This window comes from Leptonychotes weddellii, unplaced genomic scaffold (assembly GCF_054177405.1).
Source record: "Leptonychotes weddellii isolate Sample4059 unplaced genomic scaffold, ASM5417740v2 HiC_scaffold_3400, whole genome shotgun sequence".
Lineage (NCBI taxonomy): Eukaryota > Metazoa > Chordata > Mammalia > Carnivora > Phocidae > Leptonychotes > Leptonychotes weddellii.
Genome location: NW_027939626.1, coordinates 742 through 12,595, shown reverse-complemented (window position 1 = coordinate 12,595; position 11,854 = coordinate 742). Strand labels below are relative to the sequence as shown.

General features: G+C 43.4%; 1 protein-coding gene across 1 annotated transcript; it reads left to right on the top strand.

Moving 5' to 3' along the window:
• Positions 1 to 83: 83 nt before the first annotated feature.
• ALLC (allantoicase) lies at positions 84 to 11,470 on the top strand (the record flags this gene model as incomplete). The annotated part of the gene is given in 9 exon segments (XM_081810706.1): positions 84 to 306; positions 1,506 to 1,585; positions 2,493 to 2,625; positions 5,197 to 5,305; positions 5,307 to 5,350; positions 5,729 to 5,802; positions 7,409 to 7,517; positions 10,285 to 10,409; positions 11,118 to 11,470. Coding segments are annotated over 9 exon segments (1,104 nt in total), but the record flags the coding sequence as incomplete, so codon positions are not given.
• Between the last annotated feature and the right edge of the window lie 384 nt (positions 11,471 to 11,854).

Below are 11,854 nucleotides of genomic sequence, written 5' to 3'. Positions count from 1 at the left end.
GGCGGCCAGCCACATATGGCCATGTTATAGGAGATCTTTAAGTCACAGCTGAGAGTTAACCTGTGTGCACTTTTCTGTGGCAGGAGGAGGGTGCTGCTTGTTTTCATTTCAGTTCTGTTCAACCCCACGCTTCATCTAACGAGTTAAACCTGACGGGATGTCCTTGTTCACGTCTCGTAGGTCATGACTGGTGCATCATCAAGCTGGGGATACAAGGGATTATCCGAGGCTTCGATGTGGACATTTCTTACTTCATGGGGGATTATGCTCCTCGAATGTCAATTCAAGCAGCAAACTTGGAAGAAGGTGCCCTGGGAACCACCGGCCCCCAGAATGAGCACTGTGGGGTTGTGGGGTCATCTGGCCCAGCCCCCTGATGTGCACTTTCCATCCAGACAGGTTCAGCGACTTGTCTAAGGCCACTTTACTGCCACGGAGCTGTAGAACTTGGATTCCCAATAGAGTGTTCAGTGATCTTTGATTTTTAGCTTGACCAAACGTAGAGTTCATTATTCTCACACTCTTGAGGCCTCACCTAGAGGCATACCCTCCTGGCACCGTGAGGTTTGGGGAGAGGTTGCAGGGGAGGGTGGCAGGCAGTGGGCTACCTGGACAGTGTGGAGCCACGTCTGGGCCAGCTCTGGACCTGTGGTATCAGCTTCTTTTCGGTTCTCCCAGTGTGCATCATGATGCAGTAGCCACAGGGTTTTCAGAGAGGGTTCCTTGCTGCTTTGTGGGATGCTGGACCACATGAATCATACAGGCTCTATAAGTTCGACCTGGGTTTTTATTCCTTCAATTGGCATAATCTGAAGTTGGTCCCAGCATTATTATTATTTTTTTTTTAGAAATAGGTACCATTATGTGTGTGCATATGCATGTACTTAGGGAAGATAAATCATGACAGTTGGCAAATTTACGCTGAGAGCACTGCATCAGTAGCTCTGAACGAGGCTCTGTGGAAGGATGGGCCCTGCTCCTGATGACAGTGGGGGAACCTGAAAAGTTAGGGGATGATGGAGAGATGCTATTCTGGAGGCAGGAAATGACTAAGGACAAAAAGTAAGATTCCTTCTTCAAGTCCAGCAATTGTCCCAGATATTGCCCAAATATCAATTCCAAGGATGCCAGGGGTGGCGGGGTGGGGGGGTCCTGTTTCTGGAACTGGCCTGGCAATGTTCCAGAATTTCCATTGACCCAACTTCTAAAAACTCTAGTCATGATACATTTGTTGCAGTTGGACTTAACCTGGAAATGGTATGTATTATTTTGACAAACAAATGTCCTACCATATGTTTTGCAGGACTTTTTGGAATTACTTAGTGTTTTAAATATCGAGGAACTTCAAGTGTGTCTATTACTTTGGTCATCTGACACTCTGACTTAGGAAATGTCATCTTTGGGCTTATTTGACAGAATGAAAATGAACATACAGCCCACTATGAGACTATATTCTTTTTGATTTTGAACACGAACCATAACCCTATTGGTCAATCTGCCTTCAGGTAAACAACCAGAAATCCCACAGAGAGGAGTCAGGACAGGAGTGGCAGCCACACCGGAGGAGTTTGAGGCTGTTGCTGAGGTGAGCCTGCAAACAGGATCCGGGGACCTGTCATGGTGGTTGGGACGGCAAGGGAACCGCTCTGTATGGCTGGCCACGAGGGTGCTTCTTTGGGACATTCAACCCAGGTACACCTCCCCTCATTTACTGGCCCGGTGTGACTTTGCAGATGCTTCTCGAATGGTTCATGCAACCCCTGTACGAGGGAATGCCATGGCCCGTGTGAGGTCTAGAGTAGTGTGTTTCAGGGCGCTCTGCTTACCCATGCTCATCCACCGGATGCTGCCCTGATGAGATAAATACAGAAATCCACAGTAATAGCTTACATACTTCTTATATAGCAGTTTGACAAAGCAAACTTTATGCCTGATGAGTTTGATAAACAACTTGGGCTTGTGTTTTGGTACATTCTTGTTTTTTAAAGTTTGTCTAGTAATTAATTTATACTCTGTTTTACAAAAGTGTTGATCATAACAGACTGGAAAATAAGTAACAACAACAGTTTAAAGAACAAGAATCTAAAGGAAATGGTCACAACATTCAGGTCACTGGTCAACCCCAGGTCTCAGGGTCCCTGAGGACAGCCCAGTTTTTCCTGAATGTTCACATAACCATTCTGGTTTCTTCTAAGAATCCCCAGAGGGAATCTCAGATCTTGTCCTTCGTTCCCAAACCCCCCTGCCTTTTCTCCTGCCACCATCACCCAGTGGCTATTTTGATCAGGATGAAAAAACCCTCAGGCCTTTTTTCTGTTTAGTAAACCTGAGACTTAATCTTTATTAGTATTTTTATTAAAGTATTTTATTAGACATCCATCATCAATTTTTATTCCAAAGTATCTCTATCCTGTAGGCCCTACGTGAGCACTAGGATGAGAAAATTTACCGTTCCCCGGAGCCGCTGCTAACATTTTTATATTTATTGCTAGCTGAAGTCCAATGACTGGAACTACCTGGTCCCTATGACAGAGCTTAAACCAGGAAAGCCTGCTTCCAGCCACAATTATTTTCCTGTCAATTCCCAGCAGAGATGGAGTCACGTGAGACTCAACATTTTCCCGGGTAAATATGATGTGGACCCATCTGCCGTTCTGTGGCTTCTTTACTTAATGTGGGCATATTTCAGAGTGAAGTCACTCATCGCTCTAACATTTTAGGGTTATAATTTGCCCTTTTTGTGCTCTAGGAAATTCTTGTTCCAACCCAACCATCCGTTGGTAGTTATTGAAAAGGCATTAGGTCAATTAGGATATGATGGAACTGAGCTGTATTAGGTTAAATGGCTTCTAATGATTTCTATTTCACCGGGCACACTAGCAGATCAAGTAGTGTGTGCAAATGACCCTCATTTTCTTTTATTTAACAGCTTTATTGTAATGTAATTCACATACCATGCAATTCACCTACTTGAAGTGCACAGTTCAGTGGTTTATAGTATACGTCAGTATATGGTTTAAAGTCTACAGAAATATACAGCAATGTGCAACCATCACCACAGTCAATTTTAGAAGGATTTATCACCTCAGAAAGAAATCCTGTACCCTTACTATCAACCCTCATCTCCCTCAGCCCTAAGCAACCATTAATCTACTTTCTGCCTTGACAGAGTGGACCATTCTGGACATTTCATATAAATGGTCTTTTGTGACTCCCTTCTTTCACTTAGCGTGTTTTCAAGGCCCATCCACGTTGTAGCATTATTAGGAGTACTTCATTCCTTTTCATGGCAGAATAATATTCCACTGTACAGATAAACCACGTTGTTTATCCAGGTCATCAGTTGATGGACATTTGGGTTGTTTCCACCCGTTGGCTACCTAGGGATAATGTTGCTATAAATATTCCTGTACAAGTTTTTCATTTGGGTATATATGTAGGATTGGAATTGTTGGGTCATATGATAACTATGTTTTTAATTGTTGGGAGGAACTACCAGATTATTTTCTAAAATGACTGCATTATATTATATTCTCACCAGCAGTGTGAAGGGTTCCAATTTCTCCATATCCTTGTTAACACTATTATCTGGCTTTTTTATTGTAGCCATCCTAGAGGATGTGAAGTGGTATCTCACTGTGGTTTTAATTTGCATTTCTCTAATGACTAATGATGGTGAGCATATTTTCAGTTCCTTACTTTGGCCATTTGAGTATGTTTATATTATGCATGTGTATATGTACACATGTATTTATAAACATTTTTTTTGAAAAGTATCTTTTGCCCATTCTTAAGTTGGGTTTTTGTTTTTTATGTAAGAGTATGTAAGAGTTCTTTATATTATCCTAGATACATATCCTTTACTGGATATATGATTTGCAAATATTTTCTCCTGGGGTCCAAGTATAAAGGGGAAGGAAGCAGTAGGACAACCTGATGGGGCATATAGGATGGCAACAGGTTGTTTTAAATGAGTCACCCTCAGAACATGGAGGGGCATGTCTAATATCCTTGATAGTTTTCATTAAAAGTGAGGCTGGATATTAACTCTGTAAAGAAGAATCTTATTTTTTAAAATATCAAGTCAGCTTTACACTCAACAAACAAGTATCTTCTATACCATCAAAGAGGATCACCGTGTCCAGTGAACCAGAACAGTGGTGCTCATAGGTTAGCTTCTGCTAAATTACTCCCTCTAGTATATTTTTTAGGGTATTATGCTAACATAGTCGGTTTTATTTATTGTAAATGTCAAGACTGTTCTACTGAAATTTTTTCAGATCATTCAGTTTCATCAAATTTTTCATGTAAAAATATATAGGGTTTGGTTTCAGTAGAATACTCTGATTAATGAAAAATTCTATATGTACAAAGCTTGCTCCCATATTCTAGGATGTACTGGCCAAACAAATAAAAATATTCACTTTATTAGAATCAGATAATGTGAGTTGATGTTGGCAGGTACTCTCTGCTCTACAGACCTAATCTTGGCTGCTGTGGTTCACAGAAACGATCTGTGAATATTATCTTTTCTATTCTCAATCGCATTGCTAAGCAATATGTTGTTATAAAAATAAAAACATAATGCTCATGTATGAGTCTGTGTAGGATTTAGCAATGCTAATTTGTGGCATCAAACATTATATCTATGGTGAATTTCCCAATTTCCTTTTGACCTTCTTGGAGTTATTAATCCAATAAAAAATGTGAGCACCTACTATGTGCCAGGACCAGTTCTAGATAGAGATGATAGAGATAGATCATTATTCTGGCTTTCAAAGATTTTATACTCTGGTTCTGGGAGACTGATATCAGCAGGGGCTTAAACAAATAAAGTGACAAGATAATTTCAGACTGTGAATTGAACTCTGAAATAAATATGGGAAGGGATGGTACACCCAACCTGGGGAATCAGGCAGGGCCAGGCAGAGCTGGAAGGAGGTAGCTAGAGAGTGAGAGAAAAAGCCTCTCTGAGACCATGACACTGAAGGTGAGACCTAAAAACAACAAGTGGTCTTTTGGAGAGCTGGGAAAGTTGTTCCAGTACAAAGGAATGGTAGGTGCAAAGGCCCTGGGGCAGTAGAGTTGGTGTATTTGAGAAATAGAGCAGGCAGGATGTGGAGGGCTTTGTCGTTTACGACCCACAAACAGCCACGTTTCCAAGTGAGAAATAACTATGTCCTCCTTCCTTCTTAGACGGTGGAATTGCATGTCTTAGAGTATATGGTACTGGACAGAAAGACTGGACTGCAGCTGACCCCAAAGAACCTTTTGACCTAGTGGCCATCGCTCACGGGGGTGCCTGTAGGATTCAGCAATGCACACTTTGGGCATCCAAACAATATGATAGGTACGATGATGCTCTGGGAGCTGGCCTTTATTTGGGATGTCTGGGCATCAACATTAAGCACCCCGTATGGTATGAATGATTTAAGAGGAAGCACAGGAGTGGATGGGATTAACCATCGACACACAGGGTTTGATACCTTTATGATGTGAAGTAAATCAATAGAAATTTTCCTTCCTAATTTTGGCCTAAAGGGAAAAGTAAAACTTACTAACCCTCTGGCTGTATGTGAATTTACCAAAACATTAAGTTGAATGAAAATGATTTGTGTAGCAGTGGTCAGGTGCATGGGATCTGTGATTTAATGACGCCAATGCATTCATCCTCACATTTAAGATAAAATCCTGTGATGTTCCCCTTAAACCATGTCATTCTCGGCAGGAGCTGGAAAGGCCAGGTCTGTGGCAGATGGCTGGGAGACCGCGAGAAGGCTGGACAGGCCGCCAGCATTAGAGGTAAGGAGTCCAAAACAGCCACAGAAAAGTTTTCTAGATCTTGTTTTAAATTTACATCAAGGGGGACGCCTGGGTGGCTCAGTTGGTTAAGCATCTGCCTTCAGCTCGGGTCATGATCTCAGGGTCCTGGGATCAAGCCCGACATCGGGCTCCCTGCTCAGTGGAGAGCCTGCTTCTCCCTCTGCCTGCCGCTCCCCCTGCTTGTGCTTTCTCTCTCTCTCTCTCTGACAAATAAATAAAATCTTAAAAAAAAAAAAAATTTACATCAAGGAAATGCTTATTTCAGAAAGCTCTTAGGCAATGTTCCAGAAGTAGTTCTCCCTGTTTTCCGGATCCCCTGCTGCCTCAGTGTACCGTCAGGGCATAACCTGGAAGGCCCCCATGCTGGCCACACCAGCCACTCTAAGGCATCACTGCTCTGTCCTTGTTTCTATATTTTTTTTATTTTTAAAATTTTAAAAATATTTTATTTATTTATTTGAGAGAGAGAGAGAGAGTGAGCATGAGCAGGGGCTGAGGGAGAGGGAGAGGCAGACTCCCTCCACCAATATGGAGCTTGATCCCAGGACCCTGAGATCATGACCTGAGCCAAAGGCAGACGTTTACCCGACTGAGCCACCCAGGTGCCCCTATTTATTTATTTTAGACTGAGAGACAGAAAGAGAGCACACAAGGGGGTGGGGAGGAGCAGAGGGAGAGGGAGAGAGAGAATCCCCAAGCAGACTCCCCACTGAGCGTGGAGCCTGACTTGGGACTCAATCTCCTGACCCTGGGATCACTACCTAAGCCAAAATCAAGAGTTGGATGCTTAACAGACTGAGCCACCCAGGCACCCCCCAACCCCGTTTCTTTAATAAAGAAATGCAGATCTACAATTTAATGATAGAAAACCCATGGATAAATTTGTTGGTCAACCAGGAGAAGAAAACACCAGTCGAATCATTTTGTTTTCTGTGTGCCCTTGGATGAGACCACTGTGGATGTGTGACAGATCGGGGTCTCTTGAGATTACTCAGCTGTTCATTTTGGCCAGTGACTAATGTGAGATGCAGAAGTCAAAACAAAAGCAAAACAAAACACCTTTCTGTGTGTTAATCCCACTGAAAACTTACTGGTAAACCCCCTTTCTTGGGTCAGTGTTCATGTCAACCAATACTTTCAAAGAAAATGAACATAATCCCATTGCCAGAAACTAAGGTTTGGGTGCAGATCATTTATTGGTATGGATTTGACCAAGAACATAACTACTTTGAAAGATCAAAACAAACTGATCAGAGGACCAGGGGCTCAGACACAGACCCTTCTACATGAGTTTACATCGACATAGAAAATCCTATTAAAAATTTGTAAAAACTTACCAATTACCCAATAAGCTCATGAGTCCAGATGAGGCATTTAAGGAATAATAGGCAAAGAGACAATTAACACAAAATGTAATTTACATATCAGGGCCTAGGAAACACACTTTTATAGTAAGAAATAAAAGAAATATCATAAATACATGTCAACATTTTTCACTTGCTGGTTTCCAGAATTAGTTTCTCAAATGGCACTAAGCTGGCTTATCTTTTTTTTCTTCCTCATCATTCTTCTCTCATCATTCCAGAATGACGAGAACGGCATTCTCCTTGTTCCGGGTTGTGAATGGGCAGTTTTCCGATTGGCACATCCTGGAGTAATAACTCAAATAGAAATTGATACAACACATTTTAAAGGTAAGTGTAAGCTGTCAGGAAGTGCATATAACCAGTGTGCTGGTTATAGAGATAATGTGGTCCTGTGGGCGTGGAGCTCAGGATGGTGGGCTGGGGACTCAGCTTTTACCCTCAGCAGATGTGAGGTTTTGAGCAACTTCCTCTAACTCTTGGTGCCCTACTTTTCGTCTTTATAAAATGTCAGAGTTCAACTGGATGACCCCCCCAGAGTCAGACGAGATTCTGTGAAGACTCTTTACTATAGGGGCCCTGGATCTCACTTGGAATGAGTGTGAAATAGCCTCTGGTTAGGACATGAGAAGAACTGGATGGCGTCTTCTTACTGGGGGGAGGAGGACGAAGCAGATTGGTTGGGGATGACCATTTCCACTCCAGATTGGACTTTTAAGGCAGGGAGCTACACATTTTCAAAACCATGCCCTTCTGTTAAAAAAAAAAAAACATTTGCAGAAGCACCCCTGATATTCGAAACCTACTTTCCTATGAAATGTATGCATGTGTCATTATATCAACAAAGTTCAAGAGCGGATATTAAACCTTTATACTGTCGGGTGAAATTTTCATACATACTGGATTAGGTGTCTTGTGATTGTTTAGTTGTCAGTAAATGGTGGCAGTTTATACTCCTATTTTGGATGCCTTGATGTTTAAATGTCTTGTGAATCATTGTGACTTCACTCACTTACCACGCCAAGACACAATATATATTTAAAGTGAAGCTCTTCTTCAGTGGTAGTGGATTTAAGTGAATTATTTCAAATATTGATCATTGTGACCTATTTTTGGAAGACTACTTTAGATCTGATTGTCGGGTCACTGTTTTCACTTTTCTTTCTTTTTTATTTTTTTATTATGTTCAGTTAGCCAGCATGTAGTACATCATTAGTTTTTGATGTAGTGTTCAACGATTCACTAGTTGCATATAACACCCAGTGCTCATCACCATACGTGCCCTCCTTAATACCATCACCCAGTTACCCTATCCTCCCACCCCTCTCCCTTCTGTAGCCCTCATTTTGTTTCTGGAGTCCAGAGTCTCTCATGGTTTGTCTACCTCTCTGATTGCTTCCCATTCAGTTTTCCCTCCCTGCCCCTATGGTCCTCCATGCTATTCCTTATGTTCCACATATGAGTGAAACCGTATGATAATTGACTTCTCTGCTTGACTTACTTTGCTTAGCATAATCCCCTCCAGTTCCGTCCATGCCAATGCAAATGGTGGGTATTCATCCTTTCTGATGGCTGGGTAATATTCCATTGTATATATGGACCACATCTTCTTTATCCATTCATCTGTTGAAGGGCATCTTGGCTCTTTCCACAATTTGGCTATTGCGGACATTGCTGCTATGAACATTGGGGTGCATGTGGCCCTTCTTTTCACTACGTCTGTATATTTGGGGTAAATAACACAGCTGATGAAGAGCTCATTCTGGATCAGCGGTGATGTCAGCTCTGCTTTTTTCTCGTGGTTTGTGGATGCTTGCATTTCTGGTGATATCTTTAATCCATGGGTGTCTGCATGGATAGTTTAAAATCACTTGTTAACTTTGTGAGTGATAGTTTATTTAAAACCAGGTAACAATCAGTAAGTCCGTGTAAACGGGGTGCCTGACTGCACTGTCAGGAGCTTGCTGCTGTCTGCTCTCCAGTTTCCGTGTATCACATGAGGACAGTCGTGGAGTAGGGGGCGTGCCAGGATCTAGCTGTCCTCTCAAATACACAAGGCCTAATAGATACGCATGTATGTGCATAGATATTAGAGAAATAGAAACAGAAATAGTGGCTTTCATGTTCTCCTCCTGCATCTTTTGGGTTTCCGTGTGCACCCGGGAGCGTGCTCACCCACCTTGGAGGTCACTGTTTTAAGAGATGAGCTATAGGGGGCATGAGAACAATGCACTTTTTTTTCTGTCAGGTTCTTTTTTTTTTTTTTTTTTAAGATTTTATTTGCGAGAGAGAGAGAACACAAACAGGGGGAGTGACAGGCAGAGGGAGAGGTAGAAGCAGACTCCCCGCTGAGCAGGGAGCCCAATGTGGGCCTCGATCCCAGGACTCTGGGATCATGACCTGAGCCAAAGGCAGATGCTTAATGCCTGAGCCACCCAGGTGCCCTTCTGTCAGGTTCTTTATCAGCAACCCCTCCTCTGCTGATCTTAAAGTCTTAGGAGATGCCTAAAGTGGTTCTCCCCACAAAGAGTGTGGCCCTCCAACCCCACTGGACACAACCCTGATGAGTTCCAGAGAGAAGAGAGACTCAGGACCCTGTGTCTCACCTGGGGAACAGTGAGCACACCTGGAACACAGCACTTGGGTTGGTGCTGCTCACTGACTGGTTGACTTAGCTCGGTCTCTTTACTTCACGTGACGACATACGATACCATAAGAAAGTATCTTCCAGCTTCAAAATAGTTTCAGATGAACCACACAGCCCCATGCAAGTACTTAACTGCAATCTAGGGTGCTTGTTGCCTTCAACTTTCAAAGTAAAATGCTGCACATCCAAACTCCAACATGCCAGCTGGCTAATGATGTCAGGTCGAGTCTGATTCCTCTGAAACACACACCTACATTTCATCAGGCGATCCAACCCCATCACTGCTGGGTGCTTTCCTTCTCTCACATACGTCACACCTTTGCTTCTGTTTGGAGAGAACAATCTGTTCTTTCCTGGGTCTTTGATTTGATTAAAAAGTCCAAGACCGTATAAGCCAAAGTGCTGAGTATAAACAGAATAGAGAGAGTCACCCTGCGTTTGCTCTGACAGGCAATTCTCCCGACCGCTGTAAGCTGGATGGTTGTATCCTGACGACTCAGGAGGAAGAAGACATGATCAAGCAGAAGTGGGAGCTTCCGGGCCATAAGTGGAAACCGCTGCTGCCAGTCACCAAGGTGTGGCACCCACGGGGAGCTGTGCAGGCTGGCCCCCAGCCTAGCCGCATCCCTCAGATTTGCTTTCCAAACCTTCTGATCGGCTTCACAGTAACACGGACAAGCTTCTAAAAACTGTTATCTGTGCATTTATGTCATGAAAACACAGGCTCTAGTTCATACCTTTGCATTTCTAACAACCAAGTTTTGTTTTAAATCATCATGTGCAAAGAATATATACATACTTCCATATATATGTATATGGAAGATGTTTCTGCAGTATATTAACTTTTTAGAAGGGATGAGTAGCATATTTAAAGCTATCACAGCATGTCCTCTTGTGGGATGGATGCTGAGATGTTCCAGAAGCGTCCTCTCCCATCCAGTGGGAGGACAGTCATTTGCGGGTCAGAGTGGGGCATGAGGGTTGCTCCCACGGAGTGATGGGTGATGACTTCTGGGAGGTCACTTACTTTCTTTTCCTTATCAGTGTGTCCTCTTCATTAACTATTAAGAACCACAAACATCATGGACCCGAGTGTTCATGTCAGTAATCCCCGGGCTTGCGATCCCGACTAGCTTTTCTCTGTGGTAAGCCAACTTACTATCAGTGAGTAACTGTCACGGTTCATGGGCCCTGAGTCCACACGGACAGATGGCTCGGCGGGCCAGCCCATTTGGGCCCCACACTGCGTTACCACAAGGGCCTCTTCCCTGCCTCTCTTTCAGCTCTCTGCCAACAAAAGTCACTTGTTCGACAGCCTGACCCTGGAGCTCCGGGATGTCATCACGCACGTGAGGCTCACCATCTCCCCCGACGGCGGCGTGAGCCGTCTGCGACTCAAGGGCTTCCCCAGCTCCATCTGCTTGCTGCGGCCCGGCGAGAAGCCCGTGATGAGGTTCTCTGTGAAAGCGGGCTTCCGAGCCAACCTCTGACTCCACGTGCGGCCGGCGTGGGCTACGGGATGACACAGTCCTACGCTTCTCCTGAAGTGTCTTTAACACCTAAAACTTAAGAGGTTTCTAGCAATGAATCTAAGATCAACATAATTCCTGGCGATTTAATAAAGTGGTCACTCTCACACGTTGACATCTGTACTTACTGTCGCAATGAAGCGTGTGGTAGGTTAAAAATTGTCTGTGGCTTTGAAAAGCAGGTGGTCTCATAAAGATTACTTTTAAAAACCACTACAAGATCTTGCTATTTATAGCATATTCTGTACCTGCTGTCTGCAGATTTGGCAGGCCATGTATTCATAGCCTATTGCCTTTAAAAGTTTAAGCCCATCAAAACCATTGGAAAAATATATTTCTGGAATCATTGATTGTCTCAGCTCAAGAGGACCCATCCTCTTTCTGGGCCCATCCCTACCCAGAAAAGGAATAACTTCTACAAGGGCACCCGCGACCTTGAATTGTTCTTCCCCAAATGAAAGTGCATTCTGAATGTTAAACCTTTGAGAAAC